Here is a 21838-nt window from a genome sequence, read left to right as displayed (position 1 = left end):
TATAAAGTTGCATATTGGGAAATCAAAAATGTACTCTCCGGTTAAGGTCAAGATTTGATTACCACAACTAACACTAACAACAACTCCGCCTAGAAAAAAGGTGAAAGCTCACTCCTCTTCCTTATTCTTCATACGTTAGAGTGTGTCTTATTAAATTTGCTCTCGACTTTCGTTGCAGCCCGATTATGAAGTCTACAACCAATCAGTGCCAATGCTCTCGTCCAAACAGAAGAGCAAATGTGAATTACGTAAAAAACAAGATGATCCTTACTACTGTGGCTTACTTGCCCGCATACCGAATTTCATTAAATCTTCAAAAAAGACGCCCAATAAGAAGGAGGCGAAAATATCGCGGAAAATTTCAGCTTCGCAACAACAAATTGTCGAACCACAGCCAGCACAGCCGCTGCCCATTGCCACATTCCACCAGTATCCGGCTCACCAGCCACCATATTACCCATACAAACTACTACATGCGCGACATCATAGACTCTCCCAGTCGCAGCTGTCATTGTGGGATGCGCGCAGCCTGATTAGCGCACATGAATAGTAGTGGTGAGGTAGCTCGACACGGACGCATGGGATTATGGCAAAGAAAACTAAGAAGTGTGCGTCATTACAGCGTTAATCAATCAATCATTTTTTGTAAAGATGCATGTGATTTTTTCCTTTATCAATAGACTTAAGTGAATATGTAGTTGTAATAATAAAATATCACTTTCTGCGCCAGAACGTCGTTGCAAGCCGTGAATTTAAAACGGTGATAACGAAGTGATTACTTGTTTGCAGTCCATTATTTTGCTTGTATGAATGTATGTGTGTATACACGCAATATTAGTAAATATTACAATTTTATTTATTTATAAGAAACATTTTAGTGAAACTGCTTCGTGTAAGTGTAACACTATTACGATATTGCCATAATTGTTTCATTTTTTGTAGCCGCTGACATATCAAACCTACTTAGATACATACAGATAGCATATGTATGGTATGTGCACACATATATTTTTTCTAAAATGAAGACTGAAATATGTCCTAAAAATATACACACTATAAATACTACGTAAAAATCACTTTTTTACGTATGAAACAAATTAATAATTACATAATGAAATTTAAAATCTTCGTAATTAGAAAATGATTTAACATAAGTGTGTGAAAATGTATCAAAGTAATGAATATTTATGTTTAAGTTAAGCTTACGCTCGTAGTATAACATTTAAGTATAGCACATACTATATGGCATACTTATGAATAAGTAAATGCCTAAAAATTGACATTTTAAGCGTACATGGTAATTTAATTTTAATTGCATTGTATATATGGATTATTCAAATGATTTTAAATTTATATTTCAAACAATTTGAAAAGACCAATTGTAATAAATATTAAACATAATACTCCGTACGAATTTCACAAATATTAAATTTTTATTTGATTTACAAAAAACGCATATGAACTTTAAATAAAAAATATCCCGGAAAAAAGTCCGAAAATGGAATATTCATTTAATACGTAACATCCGAACGCGTTTCTTCGGCTATGAAGCCGAAGCTTTATTCCGCCGCCATATTCGTTATTCTTGGTACACATGTTTCTTGGGAAAAAAGTAAGAACGATTTCGTAGATGGGCATAATCGGATAACTGCCACGCCCACAAAGCACCATTAAATGAAATCTTATAAAGTGCCATAACTAATCGAAATCGAACCACAACCATGCCTACAACGCATAAAAACAATTTTAAATCCAGTACACAAATCAAGAATTTATTAATATACGGGATGACAATGGTTATTCTGTATAAAAAATGGGTTTAATCGGGTCAATATCCTTTGAGCCCCTATGTGCCTAATATAAAGATTTTCCGCCAATATTTGAGTTACCTCAATGAAAATTGCAGAACATGTTTTATTCATAAGAGTATGTCTTTGCGCCTAAATCCTCCATATAACTGAAATCAGAATTTTCGAATTTGGGGTACCTTAATGAAACCCAATGAACATTCTTTTAATATGTGACATGATAATAGTTAATGGATAAAATCGGGTCGATACTCCCATATACTACACATAAAGATTTTCGTTTTTTTAACAAATCTTATGTATTTCGATCGGAGCTCCCGAGCTTCATCGGAGTTAGGATTTTCACTTTTCAAAGAAGATAAACTTGCACAAATTTTTTTTATGTGAATATAAACTGTTTCTTCAAAGGATTTGTTCCAAAATTAATATGAAAATATAAATATGTATGCATATAAATAAAAATAGTATAGTAGTGGGTTAACACGTTGCCTAATTTCTCAAATTCTCATCAAAACTTCAAATTAAAGCATACTTATAGTCTCATTAATATTGTAGTTAGCAAAGCTAAGTTTTTTAAACTTTTGCAACATCTTGATATAGTTTTGTTCACCTAACGGTTATTTGCATCACCTACAACTAATCGAGATACAAGTATATCTAGGGTCCTTCCGTCCATCTACTTATGCAAGCGGTAATTTGAGTAAAAATTTATGTAACTTGGTAAACGTGTTCCTTGGATGCTAATGTCCAAAATGCCAGAACAAAATAAAATCGACGATAAACTGATAGAACCAACCAAACAGCGAAATTGGTACTTGCCAGAATGTCCGAGTGGCGATGTTTTGGTAACAATCTACCATATAAGATGTGGCCGATTGTGCAGCTGACACTTTCCTAATTAGAGGGCTGCTTAGTCAAGAGCTGTAAATAAGAAGTTATAAACTCGAATGACGACTAATAAGCGTTATGTTGTTTGAATAAAAGGAATAAAGAGCAGGATGCACGAATGTGGCAGGTGACATCACAAATATCAGAGATGTCCTTATTGATTTCGGAAGAGGTGGAAGTGGATGAAATGAAAGATCATCTAAATTAAGAGGTTAGCTCAATTAGCTTATGTACATTAGTGCGTGGAGTTCAGCACGAACATTCGGAGCTTTGCTACCTTAGCATGTTCAAAAATTACGTTAACGGAAACCGTTTCGTATGTTCTGACACGGAAAACTCTTGGGTGAACCAAAGAGTTAACAAAATACATAATGCAGTAAAAAAATCAGTTGGACGTAAACGCAAAGCTGAGGAAGATCGAACAAATGTCAATCAAGCAATCGTTAAGCTAAAGCGAGCCAACCGAAGTGGCACGAACTGACTGTGAGTACGGGCGTGTCTCATTTCACAATAGGATTTGATCTGGTTAATAAAGATCGCTAGCTCGGGCAAAGCTCCGCACTGCAATTGGACACTAAAATTCTCGGTAAAGTAACGTATAAAGCCAGCCGTGTTACATAGGCTGCTATATATATTTCTGGACTAGGGAACACTAAGTGTTGCCAGGTGCAATCTGACATTTCCATTGGAAAGTTTGACATTTTTTAGCATAACATCACTCAGAACGTTTTGTCATTTAATCGTGAATTGTTTTATTTAGAGGGAATTAAAAAATTCATCTCGGCCAAAAAATGGAATTAACTCGTGAACATTTTCGTGCGATCATTTTTCACAACTTTCGACGTGGATTATCACGACAAGAGTGCATCGATGAACTAAAATCTTTGTATGGCTATGAAGTACCACCCTATAGCACTGTGAAAAACTGTTACAACGAATTCAATCGTGGCCAACGTTCGCTCAAAGACGAATTCCGTGAAGGTCGTCCAAAAACAGCCGTTGTGTCAGAAAACATCGATACCGTACGTGAACTGATAATGCAAGACCGTCATGTAACATACCTTCAGATAGAGGCATGCCTATGCATTTCTCCCACCAGCATACATTCGATATTGCATGAACACCTGGCCGTAAAAAAGGTTTGTTCTCGTTGGATCCCGCACAATTTGACAATCGCTCAAACAAAGGCTCGTGTGGATTGGTGTAAAGAAATGCTGAAAAAATACGATCGCGGTGCTTCAAAAGACGTTTATAAGACCGTCACAGGTGACGAATCATGGATATATGGGTATGAGCCCGAAACAAAACAGCAATCGACCGTGTGGGTCTTCCAAGACGAGCCAAATCCAACGAAAAAAAAAATCCGTTTTCCTTGATAAATATGCCTATTTTCATTACTAGGCCAGAAATATATATAGCAGCCCTCGTACACAACTATATATTGGCGGATATCGTCGACGAAATCATAATTGGAATAGACTGTCTATCTTCTTCTTTACTGGCGTAGACACCGCTTACGCGATTATAGCCGAGTCAACAACAGCGCCGAGTCAACAGCTTCGCTACTTGGCGCCAATTGGATATTCCAAGCGAAGCCAGGTCCTTCTCCACTTGGTCCTTCCAACGGAGTGGAGGTCTTCCTCTTCCTCTGCTTCCCGCGGCAGGTACTGCGTCGAATACTTTCAGAGCTGGAGTGTTTTCATTCATCCGGACAACATGACCTAGCCAGCGTAGCCGCTGTCTTTTAATTCGCTGAACTATGTCAATGTCGTCGTATATCTCGTACAGCTCATCGTTCCATCGAATGCGATATTCGCCGTGGCCAACGCGCAAAGGACCATAAATCTTTCGTAGAACTTTTCTCTCGAAAACTCGCAACGTCGACTCATCGGTTGTTGTCATCGTCCAAGCCTCTGCACCATATAGCAGGACGGGAATTATGAGCGACTTATAGAGTTTGGCTTTTGTTCGCCGAGAGAGGACTTTACTTTTCAATTGCCTACTCAGTCCGAAGTAGCACCTGTTGGCAAGAGTAATCCTGCGTTGGATTTCCAGGCTGACATTGTTGGTGGTGTTAATGATGGTTCCTAAATAGACGAAATTATCTACAACTTCAAAGTTATGACTGTCAACAGTGACGTGGGGGCCAAGTCGCGAGTGCGACGACTGTTTGTTTGATGACAGGAGATATTTCGTCTTGCCCTCGTTCACTGCCAGACCCATTTGCGTTGCTTCCTTGTTCAGTCTGGAGAAAGCAGAACTAACGGCGCGGGTGTTGAGACCGATGATATCAATATCATCGGCATACGCCAGCAGCTGTACACTCTTATAAAAGATTGTACCTGCTCGATTCAGTTCTGCAGCTCGAATAATTTTCTCCAGCAGCAGATTGAAGAAGTCGCACGATAGGGAGTCGCCTTGTCTGAAACCTCGTTTGGTATCGAACGGCTCGGAGAGGTCCTTCCCGATCCTGACGGAGCTTTTCGTATTGCTCAACGTCAGTTTACACAGCCGTATTAGTTTTGCGGGGATACGAAATTCAGACATTGCGGCATAGAGGCAGCTCCTTTCCGTGCTGTCGAAAGCAGCTATGAAACCGACGAATAGGTGGTGAGTGTCGATTCTTCTTTCACGGGTCTTTTCCAAGATTTGGCGCATGGTGAATATCTGGTCGGTTGTTGATTTACCAGGTCTGAAGCCACACTGATAAGGTCCAATCAGTTTGTTGACGGTGGGCTTTAATCTTTCACACAATACGCTCGATAGAACCTTGTACGCGATGTTCAGGAGGCTTATCCCACGGTAGTTGGCGCAGATTGTGGGGTCTCCTTTTTTATGGATTGGGCATAGCACACTTAAATTCCAATCGTTGGGCATGCTTTCATCCGACCATATTTTACAAAGAAGCTGATGCATGCTCCTTATCAGTTCTTCGCCGCCGTGTTTGAATAGCTCGGCCGGCAATCCATCGGCCCCTGCCGCTTTGTTGTTTTTCAGGCGGGTAATTGCTATTCGAACTTCTTCATGGTCGGGCAATGCAACGTGTGCTCCATCGTCATCGGTTGGGGTATCGGGTTCGCCTTCTCCTGGTGTTGTGCGTTCACTGCCATTCAGCAGGCTGGAGAAGTGTTCCCTCCATAATTTAAGTATGCTCTGGGCATCGGTGGCTAGATCACCTTGGGGGGTTCTACAAGAGTATGCTCCGGTCTTGAAACCTTCTGTAAGCCGCCGCATCTTTTCGTAGAATTTTCGAGCATTACCCCTGTCGGCCAGCTTATCAAGCTCTTCATACTCACGCATTTCGGCCTCTTTCTTTTTCTGTCTACAAATGCGTCTTGCTTTCCTCTTCAACTCTCGGTATCTATCCCATCCCGCACGTGTTGTGGTCGATCGTAACGTTGCGAGGTAGGCAGCCTGTTTTCTCTCCGCTGCGGCATGGCACTCCTCGTCGTACCAGCTGTTCTTTTGCACTTTCCGAAAACCAATGGTTTCGGTTGCAGCTGTACGTAAGGAGTTTGAAATGCCGTCCCACCCGTTCCCTTATACCGAGTTGTTGACGAGTGCTCTCAGAGAGCAGGAGTGCAAGCCGAGTACAAAATCGTTCGGCTGTCTGTTGTGATTGCAGCTTCTCGACGTCGAACCTTCCTTGTGTTTGTTGGCGTGCGTTTTTTGATGCACAGAGGCGTGTGCGAATTTTGGCTGCAACAATATAGTGGTCCGAGTCGATGTTAGGACCTCGGAGCGCACGCTAAAACACTGGAGACGTGTCTTCCGTCTATCACAACATGATCGATCTGGTTGGTGGTTTTTCGATCCGGAGACAGCCAGGTAGCTTGATGTATCTTCTTATGCTGGAATCCAGTACTACAGATAACCATATTTCGGGCCCCGGTGAAGTCGATCAGCCTCAACCCGATGTTTCCTCGTGGAGGCTGAATTTACCGACCGTAGTGCCAAAGATACCTTCTTTGCCCACCCTGGCGTTGAAGTCGCCAAGCACGATTTTGACATCGTGGCGGGGGCATCTCTCATAGGTGCGCTCCAAGCACTCATAAAAGGCATCTTTGGTCACATCGTCCTTCTCTTCCGTCGGGGCGTGGGCGCAAATCAGCGATAAGTTGAAGAACCTCGCTTTGATGCGGATTGTGGCTAGACGTTCATTCTCCGGAGTGAATGATAGTACTCGGCGACGGAGTCTCTCTCCCACCACGAATCCAACACCAAACTTGCGCTCCTTTATATGGCCACTGTAGTAAATGTCACAAGGACCTACTCGTCTCTGTCCTTGTCCCGTCCATCGCATTTCTTGGACGGCGGTGATGTCAGCCTTTATTTTCACGAGGACATCAACCAGCTGGGCAGCGGCACCTTCCCAATTAAGGGACCGGACATTCCAGGTGCATGCCCTCAATTCGTAGTCCTTATTTCGTTTGCCATGGTCGTAATCAAAAGGGGGGGTCGCTCATCCGAGGCTGATTGTTGTTTTTCATTGGAGGTGTTTTTTTACGTGGCGGGCCCCAAACCCAGCGCACAGCCCTAAGTAGGGGATATTTCACCTCCTCACTTTAGCTCGCCTTCAAACGGATGTTCTTAGGCTACCCAGAGGATACTTGGTCAAAGACCGGAAGTCGTGAGCTGCTTGAGTCATATGTAAAAGAATCGTTTCTGGCCACTCCCAAGTGACTGGCGATCAGAGAACTTTCCTCACTTGCGGGAACTTCTACACATGACTCCATCCTCTATCAAATCAAGAAAAACCATGAAAATAGCACTTATGTTCGGTAATGATAAAAAGTACAACGTTAAACGAGTGATAAAAACAGAGAGCCAGTAGATTTCACAAAAAAAGCCAGAGCGAAATTATTGTCTAACTCAGAGGGAATTACTGGCGTTAGTGAAATACATTAAACATTTTTATACGGAACCGAAATTTTTTATCCGGTGAAAGACTATCAACTCGGCAGAATTCTGCTGCTACAACAACAATTCTTAATCTGGAGGCCGAAACCGTAGTGAATGTATTCATCAACAATTAGGTGTCGAGATATAATGTTCTAATAGAATTACATTCTGACCAAGGGAGAAGTTTTGATTCAGCTCTAATTCAGAAGATGTGCCAGAAACTGGAACCGGAAAACGCGTACAAGGTAGAACGTTTCAATCGAACTTTGGAAAAATATTTGAGGAAAGTTGTGTGGAAACATAAAACAACGAAACAGACTCCAGCAAAAGTAATTTTTGGTAATGAAATTAGGTTACCCACTGATTTGCAGTTTGGAATTAACGCCACCGAAGAAAGAAACGTTAAAAAAGTCAACAGTATCAAAAAGACGAGATGAGGGATATATACATTGGCGGATTAAGTATTTTGCCGCCCTAGGCCCTGTCTGATTAGCCGCCCTTTTTAAAGGATAAAATTTTATTTCTTTGAGTCCGTTCATATTATTAAGATATAATATTTATTTCATAAAAGTATAATTGTTAAACAATACAAATAAATATTAACAACATAAATAACAGTCAGTTTTCTTAAACTATAATGTATAACTTAATTTTTAAATATCTTCTTTCTGGCTTTCGTCTGAGCAAAATCATCAATTATGTCGTTGTAATCAATTTCTTGAACTAGTTGGGCTTCAATTGACAGTAGTGCTAAAGCATTGAGTTTCTCTTGGCCCATACTTGCGCGTAAATACGTTTTGACTCTTTTCAAGGTGGAAAAAGATCTTTCTCCTGAACAGTTCGTAGCCGGAATACTCAAAAAAATACGTAGAGCAATGTCTACATTTGGATAAACATCTTGAAGATTTTGAGAATGCAAAAAATTGTATATTCCCTGCGCGGAACGAATATCTTTTGTGTTCATTAGAGAATCTTTGAGTTGACAGTGCAAATGAATACATTCATTCGCGAAAGTATCTTCCAAACCTTCAGAATACTTAGTAAGTAATACATCTCGCGAATTTTTAATTCATTGGTATCTATTTCATATAAATTGTCAAAAAAATTAAATTTTTCGTAAAGATTATGATATGATTATTACGTCCTGTCAATTGTACACTTAAAGTATCTAAAATTAGATAGTAAACGTTGGTTCGAAATTTTCTTCTCCAGATAAAGCTCTTCTTTCATTTTCCCGTGACTCGTCAGCCTGAAGTTTTCGGGTTTTTTTACGACGGGTGTCATAATGGTAATAGTTTTGGCGTTTTTTTTTATAATCAGAAAATTGTTTATCTCTCATATCTTGGAGAAATAATGCCAAAGAACTATATATGCTTATCACAGATGATAAATCAGCTTGAGAATCCTGAAGCTTCATATTCGCAGCATTAAAGCGATTCAAAACTGTATTCCAAACAATAACTAGAATTGCTGTTTCTAGATGTTGTAATTTTTGCTGAAGTCCCTTACCTTCAGCTCGCGTAGTAGGTTTTTCATCTTTGTTTTCACCAATAAAGTTTAGTGAACAATTATTCCAGGCCATTCTTTTTCTAGTGTGTAGCATGCATCATGTCGAGCCGACCAGCGAGTTTGAGAAATGCTTTTAAGTCTTAACTTGTACGCTGTCTTAAAATTTCGCAACGATGTTTAGAAACGGTAAAAAATTATATAATTTTTGCAAAGTAGAAAAAAAGTGAACTGCTTCGGTAACAGATTCAGCTGCACAAGCTCCCACTAAATTGAAAGGGTGACCAGCACAAGGAACATATTCAGCTATGGATTAGTTGTTTTGATTCGTGCTTGCACTTCTTAATATAAACCTGACATGTTGCTTGCATTATTGTAAGATTGACCACGACAATTCATTAAATTAGGTCTTGCGGTATTTTTATAGATTTTTTTTTTATTGAAATTGAAATGAATTTGTGATGACTCATGCCCAGCTCTTGACCGATGCTACGGCTGCTACTATGCCGGTCTCTTTCGACCAATTCAGCGATTTTATCGCAATTTTCGACGACAGGCCTTCCGGAGCGTGGCGCATCTTCGACCACCTCTACACCAGAACGAAAACGTTGAAACTATCGTTGTGCGGTGGAAATGGAAACTATATCGGGTCCATAAACTGCACAAATTTTATTGGCGGCTTGAGATGAATTTTTGCCTTTATCGTAGTAGTACTGTAAAATATGCCGTATTTTCTCTTTATTTTGCTCCATGTTTGCGACGCTATAACTCACGAACGACTTAAAAGAAACGACAATCAGACACGTGTTAGAGAAATGAGCTTTCCAAAAAGGTATAGCATGACCCGATGCGACGAATAAAACTAGAACTACACGCTTTCAGCGTCAACTATGTAGCGAAAATACCGCAAGACTTTTTTGACAACCCAATATTTAAACCATTATCCTCAAGAGATTTTAACAAAGCATCTTCAATATCTTTAGCCTTATGGCCAGTATTTGGAATGAATTCCAGAAATCTTTCGATAAGCTTACCATTGTTACGTACATACATATGTGTCTAATAATTATCGTGAGTTGATCAACATGAGCAATATCAGGTGTGGAATCCACAATTACAACAAAATACTTAGCAGATTGCACTTCTTTAGAAATATGTTGCAATACTTTATTTTGAATTAATAATATAATTTCTTCGTAGATTGTCTTAGATAAATACGAAGTATTTCCACGGTCAGGGTGGGCATATAATTTTAAATGTTCTGATAAAAACGAATCAAATTTAGCAAGAAGCTCAACTGAACCTAAAAAATTTCCATTATGGGGATTTCTAATTCGTTCTAAATGTTCTCTAAATGACATCCCTCTTATTGCGAGAGATTTAATTATCGCAATTACTCGATGCAAAACTTTTTTCCAGTATAAAGTTTCTTCATCGAGCTGCTCCATTAAACGTTGATTAACACGGCCTTGAATGATAGCTCGAGCTTTGAAGTGACTAATGTTAGTTTTGTGAAAATCAGAATTTTCATGAGCTTCAATGCGCGCTTTTGAGTTTTTTCAATCTCTAAACCCTTCACCAGTAAAAGCGTTTACTTCGCCACTTTTACCAAATAGTAAACACAGAGCACAAAATACTGATCCTTTACTTTCTGAATAAATTATCCACTCACGATGTTGAATTTCTCCGTTCTTTAAATTACGTTGAAATAAGCTTTTAGAACAAAACCTCGTTTTATCATAATAAAAATTTCGTGAATTTTTAAAATCCGTTACATTATTTTGTGGTAAACCATTTATAGTTATAAAATCTCGTGTTTCATCATTTATATTCCATAGAAAAGGATCACCACTTAATTGATACATATCAGTTGTTGTTTGACTTTCTTCCGCATCTTCTGATGAAAGAAAAGTTGTTCTTGCAATAAAGGAATATTCGGTTGTATTTCTTTGGTATCTTGTGCTGAAGTGTCATTTAATCCAGGCTAAAAACCAAAAAGGCCTTTAAGCCAGGGACATTAATTCATTCATTAAATTAATAAACAAATAAACCCATTTTAGCCTTCTAAAGAACTTTGTCAATTGTATAAGCTCTTATTGCTTCTTATGACTATGTGTGCTATTTGCGTGACCACGGCTGTATATATCGGCATAAATATATACTTGAATTTTAATAACATTTTACAATAATTACGAATTATTGCTTTAAGCTATAAAAGTTCGTTAATATTCGTCAATATAATTCACAATATTGCGAAAATGAAACATCAATGTTATTAAATTTTTATTTTCTTGAAATTGTTTCCATTTTCCAAAAAAATTGCTATAAAATGAATATATTCGTTTATTTGATTCTTTAGAAATCACCTTTAAGAATAAAAATATTTTTATATACAAACAAAAAGATGAATTTTAAATGAATACTTATATCAATTCATATATGAAACACCGGATTCATTGAAAATAAAATAAGAAAACATTGTGTAATTTTAGAAGCGGCTCACTTGCAAGATTAACTTTACTAAAGATACAACAAGTCAACATAGCTTTGAAAACTTTTCAGGAAAAGCTTATCAATATTCAATTATTTCTGTTATAAAACATTTTTTATCAGTATTGCACTCACGAATAAAAAAGTTAATCACAAAATGAATTACTTTCTATTTCATAGAAATTTATTTGTAAATTTTATATAAAAAAAATCAGAATAAATCCTTAAAATGTATTGTCGTTACATTATATCAGATTTAAAATTTTGACATTCTGAAAAATTTGCCGCCCCCCAAATTGTGCCGCGTGGCCCGGGCCTAGGCGGTAATCCATCACTGGATATACATAGTATGTACCTTACCTGCTGTAGTAAGACAGCGCACCAAAAGTATGTGCGATAAAATGAAATCAGGCGAAGGATGTGGACTGAATTCATTTACTGTGTACTATTATTTATTTTAATTATAAATAAAAAATATTACTGAATAATAACTATTTATGCGGTAAATTTTTTTTTTACTTTCTGCTTTCCATCTTTTATTCCACTAACAGGATTACTCAAAAAAGAATTCTAATTATAATGCCACCAAATAAATAAAAAAAATGGTCAAGCCTTCGTTTATATTTCATTAAGCCCAAAAGAACGTGCTCTGTTATATTTTTTAAAAACTGAAGTTTTGTTTGTGACAAAGCAACCCTGATGCTTTAACCAGTTTCCAAACGTTCCCTTTGTGAATTTGTGGGTTGCAATCCACATTCCATTACAACTGAATGTCACTTTCAAAATTTTCAAGGAATTGAACTGGTTATTTAAAGTAGATTATTTTCATAGAAATTGGTAGATTTATTTAAGTCAATAACGACAATAAATTAGGCGCATGTGCATATTGGTTAGTAAAATTTAAAATTTTTTTGATATGGATAAATTTGTTACTCGAATGCCATCTTGGCAAACGGTAACCTACACAAGTACGCTAAATCGATCCAGAAAGGAGCCCCAGGATAAAAATAAAGTTAAAAAGAAGCCATTGTGTGAAAGCCAACTACAAAAAATCGGAATCGATTTAAATCCATCCTTGCAGAATAACCGGCGATTAAGCATACGAGACGAACATTTATTGAAAATATTTGCCAGCAAACCTGATCAGCCATTAATGCCGTCAAAAGAAAATAGTGCATTGAGCAGTAGTTCGCATTGTTCTTTTGAACGTTTTAATGACATAGCACACCCTACTGTTGACAATAACCAATTATTGTTTGTGGAAAAACACAACTTGCGTAAGTACACCGCACTGGAAATAGAAGCAATGACTTTGTTTTCAATATTTTGTAAATTAAGGCTGTCAAATATATTTTTCACACAAAAAAATCTCACAAAAAGCTAAAAACTAAATTTCATGTGTACTAAATTATTTATAATAAATGGTAAGCGAATTCCAAGAGTTCTGTTGCCTTTTACGTTATCTGTGATGTGAGGTTTTCAATGGGTAGCACTGCTAAAATTTCGCGCTGTCATTTTCTGACATTGCGAATGATAACAAAATGAAAAGAAAATGTGAAAAAATATTTTAAGTTCCTTAGTTTGTTGATCTCATTAAGTGTTTGTAATATAAATTTATCCTTTCTTTTGTTTCCTGTGCTCACTCTTCAACATGCGCATGCGTGTTATCGCATTTCAAAACAACCTACAGGCGAATTGAGCGACTATGTGAGCAGTTCCGATGCTATGCCTCAGCGAGAAAAGCTCCTTATTTCCCAATCGCCACCAGTAACATTTAATGAAGTAATTTATGAAGATATCGAAAACAATCCCGTACAAATTGCAGCTGGTTCTCCTAACTCAAATATTGAACACATAACTAATACGGAAATAAACACAAATAACACAAAAGAAACTTCTAAACAAACAACATTTAGTAAAAATCCTCAAATGGCACGCATACAACGTGATCTCAACAGTCCTTCAGCATCATTGCGTGTCCGCGCGATCAGAGCTTTAAAGTAAATAATTTGTGAAAGAAGTTGCTTATATGTATGTAATTGGAACATTTTTCTTTGTCATTAGAAATCCTGTAAATGATGGTTACACAAACTTTGATATCCCACACGAAGAACAAAACATTATCAGCTTAGAAGAATACCATCCATCTCCACCACCATCAATAGAGGAACTCATGCGCGACATTATAGTATATGTTGAAGTGCGTACTGGCGAAGATAATCGATCAGAAGGAGTGAAGAAGGTTATTTCACAACTAGGTGCACGCGTAAATGACAAATTACTAAGGTAGTCAAAGTTAATTTACTTATGATTTTTCAGTTATTATAATGTATCAATATTTTCAGAGGTACAACACATGTGATATTTAAAGATGGTTTGCTGTCCACGTACAAAAAAGCCAAAAACTGGAACATACCAGTTGTTTCGATTTTGTGGGTTGAAGCTTGCAAAAAAAAGCGGATGATATGCGATCCAAATGAGTTTCCAATATCAAATATAGATCGCTATGAAAACCCTGAACTCTACGAAAAAATGAAGGTAAGTCGATGTTTATTTCTCGAATTACTAAATGCAAATGATTTGTTATTACTGTGAAGAAGATATTGCATACATTTATGAGGAATAATAGTAAGTATAAATTCAAACCGGTTTACTAGAAATATTTAAATGAATTAGTTGTCAGAAATGTGTCGTTGTTGCTACTGGTTTCGACTTATGTGTAATTGCTTTTAAATGTAATATTGTGAGACTTGAAATGCTGTAATATTGGATTATCTTGAAAAACGCTACCATGCACTTAAAACAAGTTGACTATGCTACAAACATACTATTTCTCTCTGTGACAGAATTTATTATACTAATGCTTCTCAAAAATTATTTATGGCTTTTCGATTCGGATGTTTCAAATGAATTAACTCCCTTACCTTGTTATAAATAATAGCTGCAAATGGAGTGTTGTTGTTGTTGTAACGGTAGAATCCTACCGAGTTGACAGTCCTTAACCCGATAATAAACGGGTTCGTTCTGGTTACGTAGGCTCGACTGTGGTGGGAAGTGTTATAATGCAAAGCTTTAAATTCAAAAGCTTGACATGCAATTCCTATAAGGAGAGAAATGAATTTTCTATAACAATATCACCTAACGACAATGAGAGATATGTTGAATAATATTAGTGGTTGCATAGTTTACTGATTGCATTAAAATATTTTATTGAGAAGCAATTACATGTCGCATGTACATTCATGGAAATAAAGATAGTATCGAGAAGTAATGACATATAATCCACTGGATTTCCTGAAACTAGAAGTATTAAATTAATTATTTGCGTGGAATATTATGAGATTTCAAGTATTTGCAACTTTATGAGGTACTAGCTTGTTCTCACGAACACATTTAAAATGAATTAGGCAAAACAAAACAAGTTAACTTTAAATGTCCAAAATGAAGAAATATAAAACCATACCACAAAATACGGTTTAATGATAAGATATTAAGAGTTGTAATCGACGTCTTCTAATCAAGGGGTGTAGGGATTTTGAGAACAAGCAAAGAGATAATTAGACCACAGATCTTGTTGTATGCAGAAAGGGATACTTTTTAAGTAAAAGTTTCAGCTGTTTCAATAGCGGATCGTCTTATACGGGCATAGTGTAGTGAAGGTGTAAATGGCGCAGATTGTCTATTTGTAGAATACATCACTTGGTGTTTCCAACTGTATTTTTTTCATAAAGTTAGCGAAATATATTGTAATAATAATTCTTTAAATAATATTTAATTTTTTTGCTTCGTCCGAAATTTAGCACTTAACAACACTATTATACTCTTTGCACCAAGTTACTAAGGTATCACAACATTCTTGTTATATCAGTTATTATTGTAACAGTTGCAGTACATCATTCCTGTTGTCATGTTAACAATATGTTAACATTAAAATATATGTAGATGTTTATTGGACAGTAGTAAGGCCCCAACAACAACAATCATAAATGAAATAATAGTCTTTGTGCTTATATTTTATCTTTTAAACGATCACCTCTTGAATGATATTTAAACGTAGTTCATATCTTTATCTAAAAAAAAAACTGCAATGTATTTATAAAAAGTTATACAAAATGAAGAACTGAGGAATCGCAAAACAAAGAAAGAAAGAAGGAAGATAACTTTAAACAGACATGCAAATGAAATACTTATGTGCAAGCAGGATTAAATAGAGCTTGTATAGTCACCGTATTGTTCACAAAACGATAACGTGAATATTTTACACGTTTATTTGTCTTTTTGAAGATAACTCAGTGCACGTATCTGCCTTTATCTGTGTACATCACAAATTATCGTGACATTTTAAATTTATCAGAATTTGATTTAGCTATCTTAACTGTTGTTGTTGCATGTAGCTAATTACTTGCCTATAGTAACTGTTAAAAATATACGTTGATTGATTACCAACGTCTTGTTTGGCTTCCAGCGGAAATTGTTTACCACAATATTTCATCGCTACTGTGTATGCATATAAACTATTTACACTCACAAATAAGTATGCCACCTTCACTTTAGGTAAATATATATATATATTTTTTTTCTTCATTAAATTACTTAGTTTTTTCTCTGCTCAAAACATAAAACTTAACTACTAAAAACTAATTAAATTATACTGTATCTAACAAATGTTATTTTAATGAGATACATTAAAGTATTCCATTTAAGTAAAATGATGGTATTCGCTTTAATAACTTTTTGCGAGCCAGATTTCTAAAACAATAGTGTGTACAAGAATTCTTATTTTCAGTAAATATTTACAAAAGTAATACTCAGTTGTCCGTTTTATGAGATTTTTTAAAAAGTACAAAATAGTAATGCGTTAACTTTTTAGGAAAATTGTGCTCGGCTATCGTACATATTTCAAACGTAATCGCAATTTTCATATTTAAGCGACTTAGCGAGCATTACAATCACGCTGCTTAAATACATTTTAAAATACATATATACACACACAATTACATCAGAACACACGCATTTACATCCATAAATAGTCATTTAAAAAATAGATGGGCTTTTGTACCAAATCGATGTGGCTGATCAAGCGATTGTTGTAGCTTTGTAAACGCAAAATATTGTGCTTGTAGTTAATAATATAACAAATATAACAACGGCAGTAGTAGTAACATCAAGATAGGGTAACTTCAAGGCACATCATTATAAGGAACCCTGCTACCGTGCCCCAAGTGGCAATTGTTCCATTGCCACTGGCATGAGCTTCGGGCAATATGTCATCCGCAACAATGTATATCATTGCGCCGGCTGCAAATGACAGTGCATATGGTAATATGAGATTGGCAAAAGTCACTGCAACTGCACCCAAAATACCAAAAATCGGTTCCACCATACCAGACAGTTGACCATACCACAATGCGCGTGCCACGCTAAAGCCAGCTGCGTGTAAAGGCAGACTTACAGCGAGGCCCTCTGGAAAATTTTGAATTCCAATACCAATTGCCAAATTTCGAGCAGCTTCAAATGTGGAAGATTCAGTACTGCCTATTGCGCCGAAGCTGACACCGACCGCCAGACCCTCGGGAATGTTATGTACGGTTATTGCAACAACCAGTAACATAATACGTTTCCATTGTGCCACTGCGTTTTCAAGGTTACGTTGACTATCTGTTGTGTATGTACGCTGAGCTTCTAATTCGGCTGCGCTGTTTTTTTTGCGACGTCGTGGCTCAAGGTTGCCGTGTTGTGTACTCAAGCAATCAGAAAAACTATCCATGCTTTTTGTTACAGTGCGATCCAAAACACCTTGACTATTACGTATATCATCGATAGCAATATCAGCCTTATCCTTATTCGTTTGTGTCATCGAAATCATCATATTTGTGCTGTTGAGTCCAAGATACGACATAAGCCTATCACAACCATACACAAAGATAGCACCCAAAAGAAAACCACCAGAAACTGGCATAAAGGCGTAAACGCCATACAAATGTGAACTCTCTGCCATTTCTATGGCGGGATTTAAAAGTGACCAAAACGAAGCAGCAATCATGACACCAGCGGCGAAACCTAATGCAGCATCAAGTGACTTGCGTTGATTGCCGCGCACAAATATCACACACGCTGCACCCGCAGCTGTTAATCCCCATGTAAAAAGTGTACCCAAAAGGGCTTGCATCACCGGTCCGTACCCAGGAATCATTATGAGGTCTTGCTACTCTATCTCAGCTTTCTCTCTTTCAGGCAAAACAAATTATATTCAATGAGCGTTGCTTATCTATATAATGCGGAATACAAAAGTTTATTAATTATTATTTCTCAATAGAAAAGAAGGCGCGAACATATCCATACATACATATGTATTTTTCTATGAAATGCAAACGTTTGATTAATAATAGAAATATGCTTACCGAGAAAAATCACACGTAAGCCAGATCACAACCTCTACTTAATGTTTACTTCCCCTGATTACTTTAGAAAATGCCACGTTCTAAGCGCTAATAGCCTTCAGAAGTAAATGCAACTTTGGGAAATCACCAAGTCGGCGTTTTTTACAATTAACCCAGTGATTTATATTGAGATTTGCCAAGAAACGTAGCAAATAATTTTTGTATCTTTCTGCCGTACTATCGAATCCATTAACGTTTTTGTGGTGCAAAAACAAAACACAGTTTGCCGATATGACCAACGAGAGCTCCACAGATTGTTGCTCCAACTTCAAGCTACAACAAATGAATACAAGACAAAGTGAGAGCGTTGGCGATTGTCAACTGTCAGAAGTCTGCTTGTTCTCTTGCTGCTTTTTATTTTCTGCTGCGGTCGTATGCTGAAAGTGGCAGCAGATAAAACAGATATACGCATGGTTGCATTTACAAAGCAAAAATTTAGTGTGATACAATACCTGTGTAACAGTAGGCAACAGTACCTATCGTCACCTAAAATGCAAAACAAAGTATCATCAAAAAAATCGAAAATTAGTTTTTTTTGCTTACGATTCACTACATTATATTACATATGTATGTATTACATATAATTTTCAGCTTCCACCGTCAAATATGAGCAATATATAATCATTTTATAACCAAAACTCAACTTTTGTTTCAACATGAGTGCTTTTTAATATATCGTTTTCCCTTCTGTAAACTTATGAAAAGTGATTATGCATTTAGGTGACGCTCTGATAGTAAGTTTCGAAAATAAATAATGAACTATAATTTTTTGATACACAAAATCCGGCAAAAAAACTTGAACAGTAAGTTTATTTTAATTTCATTATTAAGCATGTGTTTAAAAGCAGTCGGATCATTATAAATTTTTACTTATAAAATATTTTCGAACTAATATACCAGTTTGGACTCTAGCATACATAATATAACTATGTGCGAGCCATTTTATTTCTCGTCCACTTTTTGTTCCAAGCTTATTTTACAAATGATAGTGAATGCTATATATACATATCTTCATATATCAAAAGTTAAAAAAAGAAACAAAAACTAAAATATATATATTTTTAATATTTGAATGCATGTATAACTTCAAAAATTCAGCTAAAAAAGGGTTCAGTTTTAAATTGTTCACGGCAACCCTTCCACATATGTATCTGCAGCACAGCGATGAATAGAAGCAAAACAGAGTAAAACCTTACGCGTTATAACGATAAATAATTTAAATTTGATAATGTCAAGCAAAACGACTTGTGTCGCACGTACTTATATGTAAATAAATGCAAGCAAGAAGCGCTAGTTTGAATAGTACTTTTTATATCCATGGGCATGAATCAAAGTTGGCAACAGCAACAACGCCACCTTCACAAATTCTTAGGTTTAAAATATGACTATGAACATAAAGGAAAACGTTGTTTATACATATATTTAATGCGTAAGGCTATATGTATGTATGTAGATATGTATGCGTCTTTAAACTTATCTCATATAATAAGTAACACTGATTTAAATGGCTACGAGTACTTTGGTATCATGAGTATTAGATTTGACACAGACAAATGATTAAAATATAACTACCAGCTGTCGGGTCCACGCCTATTGAGCCAAGAAATAAAGTGTCTATACATTTTTTGCATTACAAGATCTTTATTTCAAAAGGGATCGATTAACTCTACTAAATGTCACTATTCTCAGCTAAGAATAAAATATTTCACATTTGTTACAAAATAACACTACATTAGGGTGCTTCATATTTTGACGATCCCCTAGTACCTGAAAGAAAAAAGATTTTAAAATATTAGCTAACTCGTTAAAAAATTGAATTGTTCGTATGAATAACACACAATATTAGCTTAACTTGTTAAAAAACTAAATTTCTGATTTAAATAACACACATTTTTTTTAAATACATTTTTTCAACATATTGCAACAGATATTATAATTGTGTTCAACTAACGGTTGTTAGTTATAATTTTACTGATTGTTGCTACTGAACAAGGCGGTAAAACATTTTTAATATCACAACAGAAACGCGTTTCTTGGCACAAATTGGAGATTCCAAGCGAAGCCAGATCCTTCTCCACCTGGTCTTTCCAACGGAGTGGAGGTCTTCCCACGGCGGGTACTGCGTCGAAAACTTTCAGATCTGGAGTATTTTCGTCCATTCGGACGACATGACCCATCCAGAGTAGCCGCTGTCTTTTAATTCGCTGAACTATGTCAATGTCGTCGTATATCTCACAAAGCTCATCGTTCCATTGAATACGATATTCACCATGACCAACGCGCAAAGGACCATAAATCTTCCACAGAACCTTTCTCTCGAAAACTCGTAACGTCGACTCGTCAGCATATAGCAGGACTGGAGTAAAGTTTGGTTTTTGTTCGTCGAGAGAGGACTTTACTTCTCAATTGCCTACTTAGTCCGAAGTAGCACCTGTTGGCAAGAGATATTTCACGTTGGATTTCGACGCTGACGTTGTTGTTGGTGTTAATGCTGATTCCTAAATAGACGAAATTATCTACAACTTCAAAGTTATAACTATCAACTGACTGTTTGTTTGATGACAGCAGATATTTCGCCTTGCTCTCGATCACCACCAGGCCCATTTGCTTCGCTTCATTATCCATTCTGGAGAAAGCAGAACTAACGACGCGGTTGTTAAGCCCAATGATATCAATATCATCAGCATACGCCAGCAGCTGTACACTCTTATAGACGATGGTACCTTCTCTGTTTAGTTCTGCAGCTCGAATTATTTTGTCCAGAATTCGCTTGAAGAAGTGAAGGGAGTCGCGTTGTCTGTAACCTCGTTTGGTATCGAATGGCTCGGAGAAGTCCTTCCCGATCCTGACGAAGCTTTTGATGTTGCTCAACGTCAGTTTAAACAGCCGTATTAGTTCCGCGGATACCAAATTCAGACATCGCGGCATAAAGGCAGCTCCTTTTCGTGCTGTCAAAAGCTTTTAAATCGACGAAGAGGTGGTGCGTGTCGATTCTCTTTTCACGGGTCTTTTCCAAGATTTGGCGCATGGTGAAAATGTGGTCAGTTGTTGATTTGCCATTTCTAAAGCCACACTGATAAGGTCCAATCAGTTGACGGTGGGCTTTAATCTTTCACACAATACGCTCGATAGAACCTTATACGCGGTGTTGAGGAGGCTTATCCCACGGGAGTTGGCGCAGATCGTGGGATAATGGAACGTTTACACCATCGTCATCGATTGAGGAATCGGGTTCGCCTTCTCCTGGCGTTATACTTTCACTGCCATTCAGCAGTTTGGAGAAGTGTTCCCTCTATAATTTCAGTATGCTCTGGGCATCAATCACTAGATCACCTCTGGGGGTTCTACAAGAGTATGATCTGGTCTTGAAACCTTCTATTAGTCGCCGAATTTTTTCGTAGAATTTTCGCTATCTATCCAATCCCGCTCGTGTTGTGGTCGATCGTAACGTTGCGAGGTAGGCAGTCTGTTTTCTCTCCGCTGCGACACGACACTCCTCATCGCACCAGCTGTTCTTTTGCATTTTTTTTAAACCAATGGTTTCGGTTGTCTGTTGTGATTGCAGCTTCTAGACGCCGAACATTCTTTATGACGTGTCTTCCGTCTATCACAACATGGTCGATATGGTTGGTGGCTTTTCGATCCGGAGACAGCCATTAAACCATATTACTACTCTACAAATATCAAAATTCAATTTCCAAGTTTGGTAGTTAACATTGTTTGAAAACTCTTATCTGATAGTTGTCGGAATCAGAACTGAAACCGATCAAAAAAATTAGTACGTGTAATGAATACAAATATTAT

The 21838-nt window shown here is 36.9% G+C and overlaps 4 protein-coding genes across 6 annotated transcripts in view; 3 read left to right on the top strand and 1 right to left on the bottom strand.

Moving 5' to 3' along the window:
• LOC105233051 (uncharacterized) overlaps nucleotides 1-1883 on the top strand; it is a 39597-nt gene extending 37714 nt beyond the window's left edge. The window contains exon 6 of one of the 2 annotated variants that reach the window (XM_049450865.1): nucleotides 179-1883. In XM_049450865.1, the coding sequence (XP_049306822.1) occupies nucleotides 179-550 (372 nt within the window). In that variant the 3' untranslated portion in view covers nucleotides 551-1883. The remainder of the gene's footprint in view (nucleotides 1-178) is intronic. The other variant, XM_011214993.4, reaches the window with a different exon arrangement.
• LOC125777044 (putative nuclease HARBI1) overlaps nucleotides 1-21838 on the top strand; it is a 348853-nt gene that overhangs the window by 305146 nt on the left and 21869 nt on the right. The gene's annotated exons all lie outside the window — the stretch shown is intronic.
• Nucleotides 11961-14132, top strand: LOC125777035 (location of vulva defective 1; the record flags this gene model as incomplete). 2 transcript variants are annotated; one of them, XM_049450849.1, is given in 4 exon segments in its annotated part: nucleotides 11961-12871; nucleotides 13285-13594; nucleotides 13659-13880; nucleotides 13940-14132. In XM_049450849.1, coding segments are annotated over 4 exon segments (1086 nt in total), but the record flags the coding sequence as incomplete, so codon positions are not given.
• LOC105233052 (zinc transporter ZIP11) lies at nucleotides 16155-18360 on the bottom strand. The gene is made up of 2 exons (XM_011214996.4): nucleotides 17996-18360; nucleotides 16155-17862 (listed from the first exon to the last, which is right to left on the bottom strand). Exon 2 carries the CDS (start codon nucleotides 17785-17787, stop codon nucleotides 16759-16761), a length of 1029 nt encoding a protein of 342 aa, XP_011213298.1. The 5' UTR covers nucleotides 17788-17862; nucleotides 17996-18360; the 3' UTR covers nucleotides 16155-16758.

Source organism: Bactrocera dorsalis, chromosome 3 (genome assembly GCF_023373825.1).
Source record: "Bactrocera dorsalis isolate Fly_Bdor chromosome 3, ASM2337382v1, whole genome shotgun sequence".
NCBI classification, from domain to species: Eukaryota; Metazoa; Arthropoda; class Insecta; order Diptera; family Tephritidae; genus Bactrocera; species Bactrocera dorsalis.
This window is presented reverse-complemented; position numbering and strand designations above follow the sequence as displayed.